We start from the raw sequence: 24,743 nt of genomic DNA, 5'->3' as shown, positions 1-24,743 counted from the left end.
CCTCTGCTGCAACAGGCAGCTTTAGGCCTGTAACATTGATCCCAGTCTCAGAGTCTGTATCTTGGGGTGACATGGATTTGAGTCCAAAGCAACACTACTCCCATGGTCCTCCAGCATAAACCCCCACACAGAGGTGTACTCCCCTACAAGCCAGGGCTCATAGTCCGTGGGCAGGAGTCTGGCCTCCACACACCTCCAGTAGCCCATGGCGAATGTCCCAGCAAATGGGCATTCGTCACAGATGTCATTCGCCAAGAGAGAGAGTTTATATTCTCGTTGTCGCATGAGGACTCCTTGAATATCTAAATTGGACCAAATGGCCCCAGCCATGGGCTCCAGACAAAGGATGAAGAGCAGAGGGGATAGAGGACACCCCTGTCTGGTGCCATTTACTAAGGGGAACTTAGGCGACAAGAAGGATGCTAGTTGGCCATGGGCTGTGGGTCGAGAGTATAAGGCTTGTAATGCATTGAAGAAAGGGCCTGTAAAGCCATAATGGGAAAATGTAGCAACCATATAGGGCCAGTTTAGGCGATCAAATGCCTTCTGAGCATCAAGGCTTAAAATTAAGGTGGGGCAAGGGAACTTGGTAATAAGGTCTATTGTACGCCTAATTTTATCTCCAGCATGACAAGTGGTATAAACCCCACTTGATCTTTATTAATTAATTTTGGCAGTAGTTGGTTTAGTCTATTGGCTAAGATCTGGTAAAAATCTGGTAATTCTGGTAGTCCGAATTAAGAAGAGCTATGGGCTTATAGCTATCTGGAGTGGAAGGGTCCTTACCAGGCTTTGGAATGACAGAAATATAAAAATGCATTAGAAAGGGGAAGGGGGAGTTTCCTTGGAGTAGAGAGCTGCACAGGTCCAGTATATGAGGGGCTAATGTGAGCAAAAAGGTCTTATGATAGGTATAAGTAAGCCCATCAGGACTTGGGGATTTGTGTAAAGGGAGTTCTTTAACTACTTGTGAGAGCTCTTCTGGGGAGATAGCTGCATTAGGCAATGATAAATTAGAGGGTGATAATCTGGGCAAGTTGAGTCTCAAACTCATCAAACTTCTCCTGTCAACAATGGAAATGAGTGTCGGGTGTCAGACAGTTGTATAATTTATGATAGAATCATGAAAACCTTGGCCATAGTATGGGGAGCAATAGGTCGGGGAACCATCTTCTTGTATGAAGAGTGAAAATGCTGGGGTCTAAGTTTGTTTACCAGCATAGTATGAGGTTTGTTAGAAAATTTGTAAATTTTCTGCTTAGCCTACATTATAGATTTTTGCAATTTTATACATAAGGATTTTAGTTGATTACGGAGGGATGTAACTGTGTGAAGGCGAGCCACGTTGGGAGATCGCAGAAGTAACCCTTCCGAGGCCTACAATTTAAGTAGGGTAGCTTTTTAGTGAGTAGCCTCCTTCTTTAGGCGAGAGCCTTCAGAGATGCCTTCAGAGATGCCTTGTGCGCCTCCCACAGCAAGGAAGCCTCTTGTATGGAACCTATGTTTTTTTTTAACAATCCAGGAGTGCTTTATTGAACAGAATACAAAAAAATACAGGAACATTAAAGTAAAAACGCATGCAAAGTACACATAGGAGTAATGCAACAGTATATACACCATATCCAACACAGAAGACATAGCATAAGGAAAATGCAACATCTCCACCTAAAAGCCCCAAGCTTCAGAGCCTCATCCAACTCCCACTTATTAATGAGGGAACCAACCCAGTGCTACAACAGTCCTTCAGGAAAGTGAGGGTAGGATGGGGGGGGGGGGAGAGGAGGGCAAAGGAAATGTGAGACTAGGGAAACTTCAAACCAAGGCTGTATATTCCATCAGTCAGTAGTCCAGGGAGACCAGACCTTGTCATACTTGCCGGGACATCCTCTACTCATGTACGTTAGTTTATACATGGGCAAGTCTGCATCAATCAGTTTCTCTCGGGAGGTCAGACCCGGAAGGGATGGGGAGGACCATTATGGAACCTACGTTTTAATTGAAAAAATTCAGCTAACTCCTAAAGCCTCGTACACACGCAACGATTGTTGGCCGACCAATCGGCCGTCTTTTTTGTCCAGTGTTGTGTTCGTTGAAATGTGCTCTAGACTGCACACGAATTTTATCGGCCAACAAAAACCAACTTCAGAAGTGATGTCATGTGCTGGTTTACTTTTCGTGTGTTTTTTTTTCTCTGAGCATGCCCAGTCTTGCTCATCACATTTTTGTCTGCCGAAATCTGTACTGACTGACGGAGAATCGGCCTTTCTTTTGACGGCCAACAAAAATGTTATAGCATGCACACCAGATTTTGTTCGGCCGAAAAGTCGCAGTCGGTGGTCGGAAGCATCATACTAACAAGCCGACAATCGGCCGATCGGATGCTGTCCGAAAATTTACGGCCAACAATCGTTGCGTGTGTACGAGGCTTTAGTTTTGTCTTAATGGTGGGTGATTGGAGAAAGGTTTAATTGATGCGCCAGTGACAAGTTTTAGAAGCTGATAGAACGATATCCAAAGTAATGGGGGCGTGGTCAGACCAAGTAATGGGGGCAATTTCAGAGGCTATAGTATGAGCAATTTAAAGGGGCGTAGATAAAAAAAAATTATTCAGCCAGGAGAACATTTTGTGAGGGGCAGAGTGGTAAGACAATTGTCAATGAGTGGGATGATTAAGTCTCCAAGAGTCAAATAAATGTCTGCCTCTAATACATTTGCAGAAAGAAGAAGCCTGGGATAATATCTTCTGCGAGGGGGTGTTGTGAAAGAGCTTCTGTCTATCTCTGTGTGAGGACTTATTCATGTTAAAGGCACGGCCACAACCACATTAGGGTGAGAGAAAAGGTTGGTGATCCGAAAAACCTCATCAAGAAAATTAAGTTGTCCCAAAATTCGGGCCATTCACATTAATAAGAGTGAAGGCAGAGGACATATAATCACAGCTCAGGGCAATGTAGCGGTCATGGGGGTCAATGAGCGAGTCCTTGACCCATATAGGCATGATTTCTGAATAAGAATTGCTACTCCTGCCTTTCCAGGCGAGTCTGAGGAGATGTATGAAGTAGGGAAATGTTTGGAAGCAAATTGAAATGAGCCCCCAATGGGTCTCCTGACCTAGGATTATGTCAGCGTTAGAAAAGATTTGAATTCCTTCAAAGCCAGCCACCTCTTTTTGATCAAATTCAAAACTTTTACGTCTATGGGATGCAATTTTTAAAGCCACAAGAAGAAGAAAAAGCCATCGGATATGCATGACGAAATGGTAACAATTGGTGAGTGAGAGAGATCATGCCAAAAAAAACAGAAGGGCATAACAAACATATGTTAGACACAGTAACAATTACAGACCAAAAAAAAGGTCAGAAAAAATTGAAGAAACAATATTAAAGGAAAAAAAAAAAACATGAGAGACAGCCGCGTCTCAGGAGTCCGTGGCCTCAGCCAAGGAACATAAGGGGGAGCATGGCAGTCTTGATACTGAAGAGAAGTAATGGAAGGAAGAAGGGTAGGGGGGTTCCTGCCCACTCTCCAGTGAAGAATACAGGTAAACAAGTTATATCGTGCTATTATACAAACTAAACTAAAATTGTATACCATGGACATGAGAATGGGGTATAGGAGATTAGAACCTGTAGCAGTAAAAATAAAAAATGCAAGGCAACAGGATTGCAGAGGAGGACCACAAAAAACAAAATGTCGAACTCACAGAGGTTGCTTAGAGGAATGCACATGCATTGGAGTAGAAGACGTCCTCTTCTTCTTAGCAGGGGTCTAAAGCCTGGTTGGTGCGACAAGAGATGAACCTGGAGGAGGCTGTGGAAGGAGCGGGTCATCCTCCGAAAGTGGAGGGAGGCCTAAACTTCGGAGGAAGGCGTCTCCTTTTCGTAGATCACCTAGACTGTGTTGGACAACCTCCCGTGTGACAAGCGAAAAGGAAAGCCCCAGTACTAGGGTATCCGATGACGCTGTAGATGGGAGGTGATAGGATGGAGTTGACAACCTTTAGCCAAGGTGATCGGACTGAGATCACTAAAGATTTGTAGGCGATCTGGGATTTATTGCGGGTGGCAAGGGCAAGTGCTTCTTTGCTGTCGTAATAATGAAACCGGACGATAACGTCTCTGGGTTGAGCTCCTGCAGGTGGTTTTGGGCCTAGTGATCTATGTTCCTGATCAAGACGCCAGTCTATGTCCGCTATAGTGGGCGCGAGAGTATTAAAAAGACCTAGGAGATATGGGCGCAGGTTATCGCTCACAGATTGATACGCCACGTATGCGCAGATTCTGGCGTCTTTCCCTATTTTCAAGGTCTTCCTGTTGGAGTTGCAATTGAGAGACATTGTGCTTTAAAGTAGAATTTTCCTCCTCTAGGGCTTGGACATATTGCACCAGATCCGCAAATTTTGTTTCTAGCGCATCTGTGCGTTTGCCAATCTGTTCGATTTCTCCACTGACTTCTTGTCAAAGTTCCACCAACTTCTAGGGCAATGTTGCCGGTCAGTTGATTTAGGAGAAGCTGCAGTTTCTCAACCAGCAACTCTTGGGTGAGGAGCACCTGGGGGGTGTCATGGAGGGGGCCTGCGTGGCTTGCATAGCCACCCCAGCGCCTGAGAGGTGGTCCGTGGGCGAGTGTGGACCTGATTGAGAAATTGAGGCCGGGGATTGCAGCCTAGACAGGAAGCGATCCGGTTCCGCTGCTCTGGAGGGGGCAGGGAATGTTTTTTTGGCGGCCAAATTTTTACCATGGGATGCCCAAGAAAGTCCTGAGGGGATTATGCTTACCCCTGATGCTGTAGGAGCGGTAAGAAGCTGTATGGGGGTAACGGAGAGCTGACCAGGACCGGAGCTCCGGGTCTAGGTGTGCAACATCATTGAGAGCTGCACATGCGCCACAACGTTTTTAGTTTTTGGGGGTTTGTATACACTTTTTAAGATTAGGTGTGAGTTGGGAGTGCTTGGATCCTAATCTGAACCCCCCTGAGCAAGCCCACCACTTGTACTGGGCCATCATCTGCTGGCCGGGACATTATGTGCCCACAGCCACATAAATAAATGAACAGCAGATTGCAGCAGCACAACACTGGATTTGCGTTGTGGGTGAGTGTGTGGTTGAAGAGAACCTAGGAATACAGGTAAGAGGGAAATACAAAAAAAAAAAAAAAATTGGGGGGGGGGGGGGGGTTTGATCTAATATTTATGGTTGGCGTCTGTATTTTGGTATGCTCTCAAATGTATCGTCTTCCTGAGTGTATAGGCTGAGTAGTGAAAAGGAAGTAAAGGGAGGAAGTGGCTGTGCAGGAGAAGATAAAGGTCTGATCTGCTGACAGTTATGTCAAATGTCAACATAACAAAATGTCTTATAGCCGTGTCGTTAGCCATGCACTACTTTTCTGAACATGTTGGAGACCTACCTGTGAATACTCCACAGAATGGATTCCTTCCTTAATGGTGACTGCTATGTCGTTGAGTTATACCTCTGTGCAAGGTCCCTATGTTTCAAGTTCAGATTAACTTTAAAACTTAGAAATGTGGTCCTTTAAAAAATTAAGGATGGTAGGCAATCTAGTTCCAGGTCACATGACCATGGCCAGAGTCTTCATCATGAATAAATGGCTCTGGTGACATGGACCATGGCCAGAGTCTTCATGAATAAAGGCTCTGCTGACATGGACCGTGGCCAGAGTCTTCATCGTGAATAAAGGCTCTACTGACATGAACCATGGCCAAAGTCTTCATCGTGAATAAATGGCTCTGCTGACATTGACAATGGCCAGAGTCTTCATCATTAATAAAGGGCTCTGCTGACATTGACCATGGCCAAAGTCTTCATGATTAATAAATGGCTCTGCTGACATGGACAATGGCCAGAGTCTTCATTATTAATAAAGGGCTCTGCTGACATGGACCAGGGCCAGGGTCTTCATTAATAAAGGGCTCTGTTGATATAGAAAATGGCCAGAGTCTTCATCATTAATAAAGGGCTCTGCTGACATGGACCATGGTCAGAGTCTTCATCATGAATAAAGGGCTCTGCTGACATGGACTGTGGCCAGGGTCTTCATAATAAATAAAGGCTCTGCTGACATGGACCATGGCCAGAGTCTTTATCATTAATAAAGGGCTCTGCTGACATGGACCAGGGCCAGGGTCTTCATTAATAAAGGGCTCTGTTGATATAGAAAATGGCCAGAGTCTTCATCATTAATAAAGGGCTCTGCTGACATGGACCGTGGCCAGGGTCTTCATCATTAATAAAGGGCTCTGCTGACATGGACCGTGGCCAGGGTCTTCATTGTGAATAAAGAGCTCTCCTGACATGGACCATGGCCATAGTCTTCATCATGAATAAAGGGTCTGCTGACATGGACCTTGGCCAGAGTCTTCATCATGAATAAAGGGCTCTGCTGGCATGGACCATGGCCAGGGTCTTCATGAATAAAGGGCTCTGCTGACATGGACTGTGGCCAGGGTCTTCATAATAAATAAAGGCTCTGCTGACATGGACCATGGCCAGAGTCTTCATCATTAATAAAGGGCTCTGCTGACATGGACCGTGGCCAGGGTCTTCATCATTAATAAAGGGCTCTGCTGACATGGACCGTGGCCAGGGTCTTCATTGTGAATAAAGAGCTCTCCTGACACGGACCATGGCCATAGTCTTCATCATGAATAAAGGCTCTGCTGACATGGACCATGGCCAGAGTCTTCATCATAAATAAAGGGCTCTGCTGAAATGGATCATGGGCAAGGTCTTTATCGACTGTGGCTAGAGTGTTCATCGTGAATAAAGTAGAGAGTTGGTTGTGTGTGGGGAAGGTTACTGCTAGAAAAATGTGCCAGTGGAGGGTCTCTTTCCTGGGTGAAATAGATAATGTATAAATGCATAATAGGATTTTAAATACCCTTCCAGTTCACACAAAGTACATAGATATTCTAAAAAATATACAAAACTTTATTTCACCCAATGAAATGTCTAAAAAACACACACATTTAGCATATCCTTGCACATTAGTACCAACAAACATCGTCCACTAAAGAGACACATGCATTTTCTGTCGAGGTAAGGAAATTGGGTTGACGTGTTTGCCGTGTTTTTTCATGTGTGTTTTTTACACATTTTATTGGATGAAATAAAGTTTTGTATATTTTTTAGAATATCTACTGTATGTACTTTGCGTTCACTGGAAGGGTATTTAATATCCAATTTTTAATTTATACATTATTCTTCATGAATAAAGACTCTGTTGACACGGAAGCCCGGAATGCAGAGCTAATTCACACCACTTGCCTAGCACAGGCTTCAGGTCATGTGATCCAGGACAACGAGGTGCCTTCCAGTGGACAGGTTACATCCTTGGTCATTCCATTATTACTATCACTTTCTCTTATTAAAGACATAGTAAAGTATTTTTTTTGCACTTGCATCTATAATAAGACTTACCTGTAGGTACAGTAAATATCTCCTGAACCTGCACTGTTTAGGAGATATTCACACTGCATGGCGGTGATGTCACCGGCACATGCGCTCTGAAGGGACGGCATGCCATGGCCTTGACTCCTATGTGTTTGCACGGGAGTGACGTCATCGCAGGACGGGCAATCAGACAACCGGAGCACTTGAACCAGGAAAGAAGACCGGGTGAAGTTTGAAGCCCTGTTATCGGTGACAGCGTAAATATATCATGAAGTATTGGTATGCAATGCATGCCAACACATTATGCCATTGTCTTGCAGGGTTTTTTTTTGTTTCAATGTGCGGTTTGCTACCACTTTAAGCTCCATTGTCATCTGCTCCCTAATGGTTGTACCGTGCAGACATGCACCCTTCTCCCTTGCACGCCAGGACTCCTCGGGAGGGTGGAGCCCAGAACCCTGGTCCTGTCTATCTTAAAAGACCCAGATCCACCTGCACAATCAGTGTGCTGGCTGTTTCTAACACCTGGTCCCAGGATTGGAGATTTCATCCCACCCAGATCGCTTGGAAATCTCCAGACTCCAGGTCGCCAACTGGACTTTATCCACCATAGGGGAAACTGAAAACCCAGTCTTCTCCCAGTAATAGTATATAGATATATTTCTCTGTCGCTCATTGACAGACGCAGACTTCTTGATTAATATCAGTAGGGATATACTGCCCCCTACAGGAGTAGGACACTAGGCAGGAAAAAAAGTTCTGGCCACACCTTATGGGCAGTCCCAGGGGGTATATCCTCTCTCTCCCTGCTACAGGATGTCCGTTTTTTTCTGCCTAGTCAGGAGTAAGGACCTAAGTTCCTTGCTGGGATCTCTGGTCCTGGGAAGCTTTTTTTAGATAAATCTTTTTTTAGTTAGCTTTTTTTCTCCAGTTGTTCCTGTGAGATCTTCAAGCAATTATGCCGGATCTGGGCGACGGGCTGGATGTTGAGATCCGGTGGTCACCCCAGCCGGCCTACGAGCGCGTGCAGGCCCTAGCCCCGCGCTGGGTCGGCCGCGACATAGTCCCGCTGGACGGGGACTGGCCCCGCGAGTTAAACGTCTCGCCAGGTCGCCTACGACCAGTCTGAATATGAGTCGCGGCGTCCGTGTTGGCCGACAGCCCCCCCACCTCAGTGGAGAGGGGTTCTGTCAGGAGTTGGCGCCCGCCTGTTCCGATATGGTGAGTAGAATGTTCCCCCTCTCCCCCTGACGGGTTTTGGGGTGGACGTGGGCCCCTCCCTGGGATGGTCGGACCCTCATGATCCCGGGTTTCCCTCTGTCCTGTTATGCACCCCCCACCTATCTGCCCCCTCCTTCAATCTGGGATACAGACTGCATATGGGGGCGGTGGGGTGCGCCGCCGGGGTTGCCCTAAACGATCGTGCGGGGGGGTTACTACCTGTGCCTTCAGGTCCATCCACCGATCGATCCGTGGGTAGGCATGCGGGGGTCCCCTTTTTGGCACTGCGGACTGCACAGAGCCGCCATTTTGTTATAGCCTACATGTGCTCTGCATGGAGGCGGCCATCTTGGTACACCCAGCTCATCCTGCTTGAGAGCTGAGCAGCTGTAGTAATCACCAAGGGCGTGGCCCCTCCCTAGACCTGGGAAAATCACTCCACAAAGACTTCCTGTCAGATAGACAGCGCTGAGAGCAGTCCTGGTTTGAACCCTGGTGCATCAAGTGGTTTTGGGGGTCTCTCTTCTCTCTCTCTCTCTCTGCGGGGGTCTCAAGCACGTGACCACTGGGGGCGCTTTAGCGCTGGGGGATTCTTTTCAAAAAATAAAAAAAAGTTTTTTTTTTTTTTTTTCATTTTGTCATTTTTTGCTGACAGGTTTCCCTGGCATTGCCATGGACCCTGCTGCACATGAGTCCCCTTCTGATCCCCTCGAGGTGGCCGCAGGGCCCTCCGATTCTCCACTCACCATTGATTCGCTTTCAGCGGTCCTGGAGTAATTTGTGTCCCGGGTGGAGGTGGCCTGTCAGGGACGGGGGGCTAAAAAATGACCCCCGCCCACCCCTGTCTCTTCCGATACCTCAGACTCTGATCCTGAGCCGGTCGCTGCTGCCGCGGGTTCCTCCTTTAGGGTTGATGTCCCGCGTCCCTCTGACAGTGAGGATGATCTTCCTGCCTCTGCCATAGCGCAGGACAAAGCACTGGTGGACGCACTGATTATGTCAGTCCGGGAGACCCTAAAACTGGAGGTTGCATCAGTGGAGGCAGTTCAGACGGAAGTTATTATTAAAGACGAGTGGGCTCATCCAAAACGACCCCCTGGGATGCCTAGACGGATTGCTAGGCGCTACCCGTTTGAAGAGTCCCTCCTTAAAAAATGAACGCTGCCACCTGTGGTGGATCCACCGGTTTCCAGACTAAATAAAGCCACAGTTATCCCGGTGGAGGATTTCCCGTCCTTTCGGGATCCAGTTGACCGTAGGGCGGAATCTGTGTCCCGTTCCATATTCTCCCTGGCAGGGTCGGCCCTAAGGCCAGTGTTTACCATTGCTCTGGTTTCACAGACATTGACAGAATGGGCCAAGCTATTACGCCATGACCTGGAGGGGAGAAGTCTCCCTACTGCTGTGCCGGATTTGCTGGAGCAAATAGTGCAGGGGCTACAATTTGTTTGTGACGCCGCACTGGACGCTGCCCCATTGCTGGGACGTGTGTCAACCTCGGCGGTGGTCCTCCGGCGCATGCTATGGTTAAAGTGCTGGTCGGCGGATCAGGCTTCCAAAAGAGCCTTGACTGATCTCCCTTTTCAGGGGGATCGCCTGTTTGGTGCTACCTTGGATGAGATTATTAAGGATCTCACTGGGGGCAAGAGCACCTTTCTACCACAGGCTAATAAAGGTAAGGAACCTCGTCGTAGACAGGGACCTTCCTTTACCGCTCACAAGAAGTTTTTTTGCTCCTCCGGGGCGGGCGATAAGGCAAAGTCCTCCAAAGCCCCCCCCCCCCCCCCGGGGGGGTTTCAAGAGACCCTGGTCTGGTAAGCAAAAATCCGGTCCTTCCAGACCTGAGGATAAGACCGCTTCAGCCTGAAGGTGCGCACCCACCCAGATCAAGGGTGGGGGGGTGTCTTCGCCGGTTCCCGAACCCGTGGCTCTACAGTATTCAAGACAAATGGGTTCACGAGGTCATACGGTCGGAACACAAGATCGAGTTGCGATCGTTTCTACCGGTACGGTCCTTCCCTTCCAATATGCGACTGTCCCCGAATCGCCTAATGGCTCTGTTGGGGGCAGTGCAGCACTGGATGTAAATGGCGCCCATAGAGGGTGCCTATCTTCACGTTCCCATTTACGCAGGACACCAGCGGTTTCTGCGCTTTGCGGTGGGAGCGGACCATTATCAGTTTGTGGCGTTACCCTTTGGTCTCGCCTCTGCTTTCTGGGTCTTCACCAAAATTTGGGCCCCAGTCCTGGCTTTGTTGCAGCAGTGGGGCATATCGGTCCTGGGCTACCTGGACGACCTCCTCTTTTGTGCGGAGTCTCCGCAGGCTCAGTGTCATATGCGGACTCTCCAAAAGGAGATTCTTCCCAAATGGAACTGGAATTCCGATTTCCTAGACAATCGGATCCGGCTGAGCGAGCGGACCAGGTAGTTTCTGGTTTGGGGGCCTCGGTCTCCGATGCTCAGTCAGGGGAAGCCCTTTTCTCCGAAAATATCCAGGTTATCGATAAATGTGTTGGTACTGAAAGCGATCAGGTTTTGCCTGGTTCACCGGACCAGGCATCTTCAGGGCTGCTTGGTTCGGATTCAGTCGGACAATGCCACGGCCGTGGCCTATGTCAACCATCAAGGGGACACCAAGAGTGTTCTAGCGGCCGTGGAAATGGCCAGCATGTTTTGGGCGGAACAGTTCGTTCCGGCTCTGTCTGCAGCTCACGTTCTGGGTATGGAAAATTGGCAGGCGGACTTTCTCAGCCGTCAGACCTTGGATCAAGGGGAATGGCCTCTTCAGGTCAGGCTGGTCGCAGACGCTCCTTGGCGACTTCCTCTCAGGGAAGAGCCGCTGTCTCAGGGACCGATTGTCCATCCTGCTTTACGATCACTGGCTTTGACGGCTTGGCTATTGAGAGCCAGGTGCTGAAGGACAGGGGTTTGTCTGCTTCAGTTATTCCTACTCTGATGAAAGCGACTTCCAGAAAAGTCTATCATCGCACATGGAAGTCTTATATCGCGTGATGTGAATCCCTTGGGTTTCCTCCACGTTCTTACTCGGTGGCTCGGATATTGGTCTTTCTACAACGGGGGGTTGAGCAGAAGCTGGCCTTGAGCACTATCAAGGGTCAGGTCTCAGCATTGGCGATCTTCTTCCAGAGGCCACTGGATACTCATTCTTTGGTGCGGAATTTCATCCAGGGGGTGCGGCACCTGGCTCCTCCGGTGCGCGTGCCCTTGTCACCCTGGGATCTTAATTTGGTGTTGTCGGTTCTCCAGAAACCTCCCTTTGAAAATATTAGGGAGATTCCCTTGCTTACCTTATCCCAGAAGGTGGCCTTCTTGGTGGCTATCACTTCTGCATGCAGGGTGTCGGAATTGGCCGCATTGTCCTGTCGTTCCCCATATCTGGTGGTTCATAGGGATAAGGTGGTTCTTCCTCCGAATCCATCCTTCCTTCCTAAGGTGGTTTCAGAGTTTCATTTGAATGAGGATATTGTGTTACCTTCCCTGTGTCCTAAGCCCAGTCATCCTCGGGAGTTTGCATTACACTCCTTGGATGTGGTTCGGGCGATCAGGGTATACTTGGCTACTACTGACTCTTTTCGTAAGGCCGATTCACTTTTTGTGATCACGGATGGTCCTAGAAAGGGGTTGCCTGCGTCTGCCGCGACTATCTCCAGATGGATCAGACAGACGGTGGTGCAGGCTTATTCTATTAAGGGTCGGGAATTCTCCGTTCCCTGTTAAGGCGCACTCTACTCGGGCTCTTAGTGCTTCCTGGGCCTTCCGCCATCAGGCGTCGGTGCTTCAGGTTTGCAAGGCGGCTACCTGGTCGTCGGTTCATACCTTTACAAAATTTTATAAAGTTGATGTGCTGGCATCGGCGGATGCCTCTTTTGGCCGCAAGGTTCTGCAGGCCGCTGTTTGAGGGGACCGTTGGTCTACCTTGGGGGGTTTTTGTTTTTTTCAGTTGGGTCTCATCCTTTTGTTCGATGAGTCCTTGATGCTTCTGGTTGGCTCCGGTTGGGCCTTCTGGATTGGATTTTTATTTCTGTTATCCCACCCCTCATTTGTGGCACTGCTTTGGGACGTCCCTACTGATATTAATCAAGAAGTCTGCGTCTGTCAATGAGCGACAGAGAAAGTTGGATTTTTGACTTACCTTAAAATCCTTTTCTCTTAAGCTCATTGACAGACGCAGGACCCGCCCCTCTATTTTTGAGTTGGTTTGGGTTGAATTCTCTGACACTGCTTTGTTACATAACTGACATCCTGTAGCAGGGAGAGAGAGGATATACCCCCTGGGACTGCCCATAAGGTGTGGCCAGAACTTTTTTTCCTGCCTAGTGTCCTACTCCTGTAGGGGGCAGTATATCCCTACTGATATTAATCAAGAAGTCTGTGTCTGTCAATGAGCTTAAGAGAAAAGGATTTTACGGTAAGTCAAAAATCCAATTATACTTATATAGTGTACATTTTCTGGCGATTTCACGTAGTGCACAGTTCTCCATAAATATCTGAGGAAGCGTTGCATGTGTGTTAGTAGTAGCCAAGGCTTTGGATTCCTTTCCTTCCATAGTTGGAAAAGTTCAGGAAAACTGTAAGTGGGTTGTGCAGTATCACACTATAACCTTGTGTTCCCTTACAGACCGATGAATGGCAGCTGAGCTACGTGAATAAAGATTTCTCTGTGTGTCCATCATACCCTTCCATCGTCATCGTGCCCAAATCTATCGATGATGAATCTCTACGGAAAGTAGCCGCTTTTCGGCAAGGAGGGAGATTCCCGGTTCTCAGCTATTACCATCGCAAGAACGGTATGGTGAGTATTCCTCATTGCACTGCGCATTCAGAATTGTTTGTTTGTTTTTTTTTTTTCAATTTTTATGATTTTATATTATGATGTTGGTTTTATTAAAATGGAATTTAAAATTTTGAATCAAATATATAGTTTTCAAGAAAAGCCTCTTTAGAGTCCCAGTGAAGTCATCATTGGGTCTCTCTTCTGGTCTTAGATCATAACTTTGAGTTTGTTGAGAGGGACTGGCCAGCTTGTGTAAACAAATATGAAAGAACACATGTCTGGCATCCCTTTAGATGTGCATTCTTAATGGTCACTGGACACTGCAGACTTAACCACGTCCAGACTGCCCACTGTAAATATACGTCGGTACTTTGATGTTAAATACCGGGGTTATGGCAGCAGATAGCTGCCATAAGGGTGGTCCCAGCGGCGCATTCGCCGCGGGATCACCTTTATGGGTGGCTAGAGAGGTGACCCTCCCCCTTATGTGGTTAAAGTAGAATTCCAGCCTAAACGTAATACAAAAAATGTCCCCTTCCTCCTCCTAACACCTATGCTGAGGATGTGTGAGCCTATGGATGACATCACCTATTCTGGTGTTCTCAGCTGTTGTTGAGCGGTTTCCCCTGCAGCCACCGCTGACTGACACAGGGGAGTTCATGTGACTGGACCAGTGTGGGCTGAAAATAGGTAAGAATATATATCCTTTTTACATTGTTAGTCAGCATGGGTTTTAGGAGAGGGGAGGGGACATTTTTAATACTAGTTCGGCTTCGGCTGGAATTTTTTTTTAAGCTGTGTAATCAGCTGATGAGTTGCTTGATTACACTTTAATAGAATTGCAGTCAAGCAGCTGATCAGCAGAAGTGGAATTGGTGACGTCACCCATAGGCTCCCACATCCCAGCTGTTGTCGGCACTTTCTCCTCTCTGCAGCACCCAGTGGTCTAAAGGGATGCCAGAGATGTGTTCTTTCGTAGAACACTCGAGAACAGCAGCACAGTGATAGACACCAGCGATGAAGATTAACATCTGGTGACGTCACCCATAGGCTCCCACATCCCAGCTGTTGTTGGCACTTCCTCCTCTCTGCAGCACCCAGTGGTCTGCAGGCAGCACGTCTAAGAGGATGCCGGAGATGTGTTCTTTCATAGAACGCTTGAGAACTGCAGCACAGTGATAGATACCAGCGATGAAGATAAACATCTGGTGACGTCACCCATAGGCTCCCACATCCCTGCTGTTGTTGGCACTTCCTCTTCTCTGCAGCACCCAGTGGTCTGCGGGCAGCACGTCTAAAAGGATGCCGCAGATGTGTTCTTTCATAGAATGCTTGAGAACAGCAGCACAGTGATTGACACCAGCGCTGAAGATTAACATCCACATGGCAGAGAAAGCTAATACCTGTGAAAAGTGGACTTCTCTCAAGAGCCATAAGCCCTGATGCAAGCAGTGGGAGGAGTTATGTAAATGTCAAAATGCCTTGATGGGTGGATGTCAGTATGGAAGAGTAGGCATTCCTAGGCAGGCTGTATTTGCATGCAGACCTCCCTAGGTAACACCTATATGTGATTCTGAGCCCTTCTAGATTGAACTGAAAGCCAATGAATGAAGGGGGCGGGTCAGGGACAGGCTGGAGAGGAAAGCGTTAGATGTCTAGTTTCTAATGCTCCATGCTAAGGCTCCATCCAGACCATGGCCTTCTGATGCGTTTTGCCCCACCCACAGAGCTTAGTCATATGACCTCTATGACAATCCCTGAATGATGGGGCGAAACGCGTCGGTTATATGGCCCAGCTGCATCTTGTAATTTGGCTGGGTCTTGTGGAGTGCGGCTTTCTATATGTTTCAGTGCACTTTTGCCAGGGCCAGGTGGGACACTGGGGAATCCTGTAGTGGCAGTTTAAGTTTTATGGTTCAGGTGACTGTAATTGATGGACATTCGTCCTTGGTAAGGCCGTGTATTACGGAACAGGATCGCTCAGAGACTCCCCTGGTGCCGTTTAGCTGTCGAGCAGTAAATGAATTGATTGAAGAGCGGCTCTCGGCACACTGCAGATCAGTTCATCAATCACGGCCCCGGGCTCCTGTCTGCATTACTGTGTTCTCTATGCCGAGGACATTTCCTTCTCTCGGAAAATGGCCGAACTCACCGCAAACTTCTCTCGGCTTCTGCGCTTTATAAATCTCCAGCGCGGCACAATGAAGCTGTATTGAAAGGACACTACATACTGCATCCGGAAAGGATTCACAGCGCTTCACTTTTTCCACATTTTATGTTACAGCCTTATTTCAAAGTGGATTAAAGTCATTATTTTCCTCAAAATTCTACAAACAATCTCCCATAATGACAACATTAAAGAAGTTTGAAATCTTTGCAAATTTATTCAAAATAACGAGGGAAAAAAAACCCATGTACATACTGTAAGTATTCACAACCTTTGCTCAATACTTTGGTGAAGCACCTTTTGGCACCAATCACAGCCTCAAGGCTTTTTGAGTATGGTGCTACAAGGTTGGCACACCTACTTTGGGCAGTTTTTCCCATTCTTCTTTGCAGGACCTCTCAAGCTTCATCAGGGTGGATGGGGAGCGTCAGTGCACAGCCATTTTCAGATCTCTCCAGAGATGTTCAATCAGGTTCAAGTCTGGGCTTTGGCCAGGCCACTCAAGGACTTTCACAGAGTAGTCCTGTAGTTATCTTGGCTGTGTGCTTAGGGTCGTTTTCCTGTTGGAAGATGAACCTTCGCCCCAGTCTGAGGTCCAGAGCGCTCTGGAGCAGGTTTTCATCAAGGATGTCTCTGTACATTGCTGCATTCAACTTTCCTTCAATCCTGACTAGTCTCCCAGTTTCTGCCCCTGAAAAACATCCCCACAGCATGATGCTGCCACCACCATGCTTCACTGTAGGGATGGTATTGGCAAGGTGATGAGCAGTGCCTGGTTTCCTCCAGACATGAGGCTTGCCATTCAGGCCAAATACTTCAATCTTTGTTTCATGAGACCAGAAAATTTTGTTTCTCATGGTCAGAGTCCTTCAGGTGCCTTTTGGAAAATTTCAGGCAGGATGTCATGTGCATTTTACTGAGGAATGGCTTCCATCTGGCCACTCTACCATACAGGCCTGATTGGTGGAGTGCTGCAGAGATGGTTGTTCTTCTGGAAGGTTCTTCTCTCTCCACAGAGAAATGCTGGAGCTCTGTCAGAGTGACCATCTGGTTCTTGGTCACCTCCTTGACTAAAGACCTTCTCCCCTGATCGCTTTGTTTGGCCGTGCGGCCCGCTCTAGGAAGAGTCCTGGTGGTCCCAAACTTCTTCCATTTACGGATGATGGGGCCCACTGTGCTCATTGGGATCTTCAATGCTGCAGACATTTTTTCTGTACCCTTCCCCAGATCTGTGCCTCCATACAATCCTGTCTCGCAGGTCTACAGACAATTCCTTGGTCTTCATGGCTTGGTTTGTGCTCTGACATGCACTGTTTACTGTGGGACCTTATATAGACAACTGAATTTACTACAGGGGGACTCCAATCAAGTTCATCTCAAGGGGGATCAGTGGAAACAGGATGCACCTGAGCTCGATTTTGAGTGTCATGGCAAAGACTGTGAATACTTATGTACATGGGATTTTTTTTATGTTTAATAAATTTGCAAAGATTTCACACAAACTTCTTTCACGTTGTCATTATGGGGGATTGTTTGTAGAATTTTGAGGAAAATAATAAATTTAATCCATTTTGGAATAAGGCTGTAACATAAAATGTGGAAAAAGTGAAGCAATGTGAATACTTTCCGGATGCACTGTACCAAATCACAAAGACTATACTACATGAACAAAATGAATAGCTCTGTAAGTGCTGAAGGGAAATCATTAGAGGAACTCTGTGATATAAAATGAGAAATGCACAAATGCCCCCGAAACTTAGGCAGACAATCCACTTTACTGGGGTAGCTCTGACTTCTGGCACCTATATCAATGAGCAAGTATAGAGAGATTTTAGGTGTGTTCCACTTGCATTTTGAGATGCTTCAAAGTTCCTACATACAGTGGGGAAAATAATTATTTGATTCCCTGTAGATTTTGTAAGTTTGCCCACTTACAAAGAAATGAAGGGTCTATCATTTTTATCATAGGTGTATTTTAAATGGTAGAGACAGATGATCAACCAAAAATCCAGAAATAACCACGATACAAATGTGATAAATTGAGTTGCAGTTCAGTGAGTAAAATAATTATTTGATCCCCAAGCAAAACATGACTTAGTACTTGGTGGAGAAATCCTTGTTGGCAAGCACAGAGGTAAGACGTTTCTTGTAGTTGGTTACCAGGTTTGCGCAAATCTCAGGAGGGATTTTGGTCCATTCTTCTTTACAGATCTTCTCTAAATCCTTAAGGTTTCTTGGCTGTCGCTTGGCAACTCGAAGTTTCAGCTTCCCTCCATAAATTTTCTATAGGATTACGATCTGGAGACTGGCTAGACCACTCCATGACCTTAATGTGCTTCTTCTTGAGCCACCCCTCTGTTGCCTTGGTGGTATGTTTTGGGTCATTTGTCATGCTGGAAGACCCATCCACGATCCATCTTCAGTGTTCTGGCGGAGGGAAGAAGGTTTTCATCCAAGATTTTACAATACATGGCCCCATCCATTGGCCCCTCAGTGCGGCAAAGTCTGCGGTATATTTTGCAGAGAAACAACCCCAAAGCATCATGTTTCCACCTCTGTGCTTGACTGTAGGAATGGTGTTCTTGGGGTCATATTCAGCATTTTTCTTCCTCCAAATATGGCGAGTCCCACTCCTTAAGAATGAACATGTACAGTCATGCATATGAACATCTAAATCAGCCTTTATCAACCTTTTCATCACAGAGGAACCCTTGAAATAAATTTCTGGTCTCGGGGAACCCCTGCTAAAAATTAAAATTCTACAACTCATGACACATTAGTGTGACAGTCAGTGGGAAGAATGCTCCTTACTCTGGTCATCATTTGGAAGAATTACCCCCTTACAGATAGCTAAAAGGAACAATGGTGTCATTGGAAACTTATCTGAGAGGCAGAAGTTGCCCATTTCTCAAGGAACCCCTAGCAACCTTAGGAGGAACCCTGGTTGAGAAACCCTGATCTAAATGATTCAGAGAAGGATTGGGAGAAAGTGCTGTGGTCAGATGAAACCAAAATTGAGCTCTTTGGCATTAACTCAACTCGCCGTGTTTGGAGGATGAACAATGCTGACTATGCTTTGGGGCTGTTTCTCTGCTAAAGGTACAGGCCAACTTTTCTGCATTGAAGGGCCAATGGATGGGACCATGTATTGTAAAATCTTGGATGAGAACCTTCTTCCCTCAGCCAGAACACTGAAGATGGGTCATGGATGGGTCTTCCATCATTAAAATTACCCAAAACATACTGCCAAGGCAACAAAGGAGAGGCTCAAGAAGAAGCAGATTAAGGTCATGGAGTGTAGGAATAGTTGGAAAAAGGGATAGCGCGCTATGATGTAGAAAATTGTCATGTCACTTGAATCAAACCATGGACAAGGAATGTTAGTAAAGAAGTGTCCTAAAAATTAAAACAACCAAATGAACCAAACGAGTCTTTGGTGTCACTCTCGGGTGCTGTGGGAATCCAAATACTGGCGCCGCAGAGCGGGTGACCCAGACACAAAGATGGTGAAGAAAGGTGGGGTCCGGGAGGTCCGGAAAAGCTGATGCCAATGGTAATGGCCGTTCAAGTACTGTGTCCGGCCACTACACAGACTGAATGCCGGGTCTAACGCTGTAGCCGGAAGTTTCCCCCTGATTGCGTCGCCGGAAGTGACGCCCGGAACAAGGATGGAGCGCTGGTCGGATGTGAATGATGAGACGCAAGCTTCTGGTTGCCGTGACTGCATGTTTCGCGCGCATGCGCTTTATCAAGTCACGGCAACAGGCAACCAGAAGCTATTTAAAGCTCGAGAAGGGGGCAGGATTTATGTTATTGTATTACATTATACATATTGTAATGTAGCCAGTGTACCTCTAGGGCTGCTGTGGGACTCCCTATTCCCTTCCATTTTTCCATATTTTTTTTGTGTTTTTTTACTTTTTGTCTCATGTTTGTCTTGCCTCGATCCCGCCCCCTTCTTGGGCTTTAAATAGCTTCTGGTTGCCTGTTGCCGTGACTTGATAAAGTGCATGCGCGCGAAACATGTAGTCACGGCAACCAGAAGCTTGCGTCTCATCATTCACATCCGACCAGCGTTCCATCCTTGTTCCGGGCGTCATTCCGGTGACGCAATCAGAGGGAAACTTCTGCTAGTCTCTGGGTGCTGCAGACTTCAGGTGTGCAATCTGCTGATCACTCTGTTAATCGGGGAACTGATCAGAAAATTGCACAGCTAAAGTGTGCAGCACCCAGTGGGCAGTAGGGAGGAGAATTCACCCCCCCCCCTTCAATTAATATACCAACTCTTTGCATACTCAGCCTTTCTGCTGGTCTTTGCTCCGTAGGAAGATTGAGCTTGGTGGACGGGCTGGCTTGCAGGCTCCTGTAAACATCACAGCCCCTTGCCTCAAGCATTATATAAAAAACATTTCTCAGGCATCCATTTAGACGTGCATGAGCTTTCCTGCTAGTCACTGTTTGCTGCAGACTTTAGGTGTTGTCACAATATTTATACTGCTTTGAATATAACAGTGTCTATTTATGTTAATAAGCAAAGATCTGTGAGGTAGGAGAATCTCAACTTCTTTCCACAAATCAATATGTAACAAGTTCGTTTTAATTGATTAATTTCTTTTTAAAAGCATATACCAATCTTAGTGAGTACAGTCTACAGTATGGAATATATAAAAATATTTATTCACAAGACATGTATTCACAATAAATGATAAAACTGGAAATGACACAAAAAGATAACTATCCATAAAATACAAACTTAAAAAGATGAATGCAATGTGATGTTTAGCTCAATGATGAAAGCAAAAATAAAACAAAATGAAAGCAAGATTACCTTTTCTCCAGGTATAGCATAAACCATAGGTAAGTGTTCTACATAAACAGACCACAATTGTTTGCGAATTGCACTGCCGACAGTCACTCCACTGCAGATGGAGCGTGAATAGGCTATGCAAAACGAGAGACTGAAATCGCAATAATGCGCTGAATCTGATATTAATAAAAATGTATAAAAACAAAAATCAGCTTTTTAGAGAAAAATCTACTATGGTTTATACGGCTGGGATTGTAATCTTATTACCCTTAAATATGCAATATAAAACATATAAGAAAGGAAATAAACAATATTGAATAATAGCAAATAAACACAGCAAGGTATATTTACCACACTTAAGATGGCTGCTAGCTTCAAATGGTCGTTACCAGAGTCCTTAAGATGGATGCCTTCTTAAAATGGTGGCTTCCCTCCAAGTTTCAGATAAGTGATGGAGTAAGATGGACTCTGTTTAGATGAGTATATAGATGGATGTAGTAGTGTGTATGTTGTAGGTGTAATGGGTGTTGTCAGTAGTGTGTTGTCTCACATCTGGGTTCTCCTTTTTATATGGTATTGAACAAAGGACTATTAAAATTACCATAAGTTAAACCCAGAGAGATGAACATTATCCCCATTGGTTGGGACATTCTATCCATTAACTGGTGAGGTCATAGTCACACCTCTTTAATCATGCCCAATATTTTGGATAATAAAACTATATGATAATTCCTTTATATTCAAGATTAACCATAAAAGCAACATATAAACTTATACTCTCAGTACATACATAAATGTCCATCTATATCTCCATCACTCATCTTGGCAATTATTGGATCTGGTAAGCCATTTATAAAGGTTATATTTTTATTGGAAAATACTAAGTTACCCCGAGACTGCATTTAGTAGCATCTCCAAAGGAGGCAACATTGTATTGCATTTTAGATTCAGTATTTAGAACATACAATAGCCCACTATTAAAGATAACCTTTGACCTCTTGGCTAGTGAAAGTCCATTAATTATTCGGATTCTGCCATTACTGTCAGACATAGTGTCTGGCTTGTAGGATTTATATTACCTTAAAAACTTAAACACAAACTTACATGAAGTGAGGTAATTTAGTTTTAAGACACATAAGTCCTTATACATAATATAAGGTATCTTTAACATTTATATAGTTAAATGTCTGATGCATACACTGGGCTATTGTCCATTGTTGCAATACTTACAGACAGACTGGCACTATCATTATGTCTTATCTGATGAGATGTCCATGTACCACTTATTTACGATTTAAGAGAAATACACACATCTCTGTTGAAATTCTAGACTCTCTTGTAACAGACATTTTGCAAAAGAACATATATGAACTTCCATTCACCTTCAAACAAGATGGAAGCTGCACTGTTCAAAATCTATATGCATAAGATGGAATATATATGGCTTTTTAAATCCATTTTTTTTTCTATTATTTAATCACCCCAATAACCCTGACAGTGTGCAATCTGCTGATCACTCTAATAATCAAGTAACTGATCAGCATATTGCATAGATAAAGTCTGCAGCACCCAGTTGGCAGTAGGGAGGAGAATGCACCCCCACAATCAACATGCCAAATCTTTTCATACTGGGTCTTTCTGACGATTTTTGCTCTGTAGGAAGATTGAGCCTAGGGGAGGGGCAGGCCGGCAGACTCCTTAAAACATCATAAACCCCTGCCTCAAGCCTTACATAAAAAAAAAAAAACATTTCTCAGGTATCCATTTAGACATGCATGCGATTTCCTGCTAGTCACTGGTTGCTGTAGACTTTAGGTGTGCAATCTGCTGATCACTCTAATAATCAAGTAACTGATCAGCAGATTGCATAGATAAAGTCTGCAGCTGCTATTGGACAGTAGGGAGGAGCATGCATGGGGTCTAAATGGTTGCCTGGGATGTGTTTTTTTTAATTTAAAGCTCAGGAACGATAGTACGATGACAGATGCTAGCCCTTAAGATCACACCTACACATGGCGAAAAGCAAAATTGGTTTATTGAAGAGAAAGCTAAAAGGAGAAGGGATTGATGATGATTGGTGTTCTTCTGACAGGAAATGAAGGTGGGCTGAAGGTAGCTGCTGCAGATTTTAGGGGTTATATTGGGAAGATTTACGTTTTCTTAAAATGTAAGTTAATGGTTTTCCGCACAGGGGAGGATGTGCTAGAAGTGGGGGGGGATTAAGGCTGGAGTTCAGCTTTAAACCATTTGCGGATGGTCTCCTCTCCAGGTGATGATGCGCAGCAGTCAGCCTCTCACAGGAACCAACAATAGGCGCTGCAAGGAAGACGAAAAGCTTATAAACGCCACGTTAAGACCCGGGAAGCGTGGCTACATCATCGACACCCGCACTCTGAATGTGGCCCAGCAAGCCAGAGCCCGGGGGGGCGGCTTCGAGCAAGAAGCGTACTACCCGCAATGGAGGAGAATCCACAAATCCATTGAAAGGTAGGTTCAGTTGAGCCTCATGGCCCCTTTTATCATTATTGAGCTCCAATACACAGTATATATGTGTATGGCCTCCCTGATTGTCCCTCTGTGGATCTAGCAAACTCCTGATCCCGGGAGCGGAGGACGCGGGTCCCAGGAGACCTTGCCTTCTCCTACAGTAGGAGGGGACGTGCAGGAGCTGCTGTCGCTCAAAGTGAAGGGGGTGTAGTAGCGGTGACTACAGGCCCATCTTGCGAAGATGCATCATCCTGTAACTTGCAAGTTAGAAGAAGAGACTAAAACTGTCCACTCCAAACCAGATCTAAAAAAAATCCTGTCAACCGCACATCTAAAGCACCTAAAAATCACATATCCAGCAATGAAGTGAAGGGGATGTGTAGAACGGAACCCCACCGACGTGTTTCGTTTCATAGCTGACTTGTGGTAAGCACTAAATAAGCACATAATGCGTTGGCTTTGTTCTACAGATCCCTTCCACTTAATGCTGGATGTGTGATTTTTATTTTACAATAAAGTAGTGGTGCACCGAACATTCAGGATGCACTTGGCCGAAACCCGAAACGGACAGTTTAAAAAAAAAAATGTTTTACATTTTAATAGTGGGGCTGGGGTTTTGCGTTGCAGTCTATGGGATGCGATTTTGCGTTGCAGTCTATAGGACATGGCTTTGTGTTGAACTCTATGGGACGCGATTTTGCGTTGCAGTCTATAGGACATGGCTTTGTGTTGAACTCTATGGGACGCGATTTTGCTTTGAACTCTATAGGACGTGATTTTTGCTTTGATGTCTATGGGACGCGATTTTGCTTTGAAGTGTATGGGACGTGATTTTGCTTTGAAGTCTATGGGACACGATTTTGCGTTGCAGCCTATAGGACGCGGCTTTGTGTTGAAGTCTATGGGACGTGATTTTGCTTTGTAGTCTATGGGATGCGATTTTGCATTGCAGTCTATAGGACGCTGGTTTGTGTTAAAGTCTATGGGAGGCTGCTTTGTGTTGCAGTCTATGGGGCGCGATTTTGCGTTGAAGTCTATAAGAAGCGATTTTTTTTTTTTTGTGTTCTGAAGTCTGTGGGACGGAGCTTTGCATTGTAGTCTACGGGACGGGGCTTTGCATTGTTGTCTGCGAGACGGGGCTTTGCGTTGAAGTCTATGACAGCATGCCATTAGCGACACCTTTTTTTTTTTTTTTCCTATGGCTGATATTTTTTAGCAGCCGATATATCGGTGCATCCCTACGATAAGTGTTTCATATGTGCGGCCGACCAGCTTACATTTACGGTACTGCTCCATGCCATGATGATGCGACTCCCCCTCTGGAATGACATCATTGCAGCTCAGCCAATCAAGCGGCTGTAGAGTTTGAAACCTGGAAGGAAGACCGGGAGAAGATGGAAGCATTTTTGACAGCCGAGAGCACTGACACCTCATCGCTAGAGGGGGATTACTTGGCAGGTAAGTCGGCTATAGTGTGCCAACATGCTGTGTATACTTTTACATGCCTTACAGCTCCGGAGGGGGGGGGGGGGGGCATTATTTTTCCTTTTTATTTTTAAATTCCACTTCAAGGGTAGCGTACGCTTTAACGTAATTTCACCCGAGGTATCTAAACCTTCCTAGAACTGGAGATTACAATCAGAGCGTCTTCCTTCCTGTCATTGCTCAATCAGACATGACAGCAATGCTGCTCTTTCTTTTTTATAAATGAAATTTTTATCTGTAAATTTAAAAGTATTTTTAAGAATCATTTTTTCTAGGTTTAGTTTTGTGGAAAGTGGAATTTTATTTCTCTTTCGTTCATTGACGGACACAGCTCCTGATATTCATAACCATTGGGTTATACTGCCCCCTA

The 24,743-nt window shown here is 45.8% G+C and overlaps 1 protein-coding gene across 1 annotated transcript in view; it reads left to right on the top strand.

Moving 5' to 3' along the window:
* The window catches only part of MTMR9 (myotubularin related protein 9), a 56,878-nt gene that overhangs the window by 9,593 nt on the left and 22,542 nt on the right, over positions 1–24,743 (top strand). The window contains exons 4-5 of the mRNA XM_082252089.1: positions 13,272–13,445; positions 22,671–22,888. Coding sequence (XP_082108215.1) covers positions 13,272–13,445; positions 22,671–22,888 — 392 coding nt within the window. The remainder of the gene's footprint in view (positions 1–13,271; positions 13,446–22,670; positions 22,889–24,743) is intronic.

The sequence above is a fragment of the Pelophylax lessonae genome (assembly GCF_965119305.1).
Source record: "Pelophylax lessonae genome assembly, chromosome: 3".
Classification (NCBI taxonomy): domain Eukaryota; kingdom Metazoa; phylum Chordata; class Amphibia; order Anura; family Ranidae; genus Pelophylax; species Pelophylax lessonae.
Note: the sequence above shows the minus strand (reverse complement) of the source record. Positions and strands in the feature narration are given on the sequence as shown.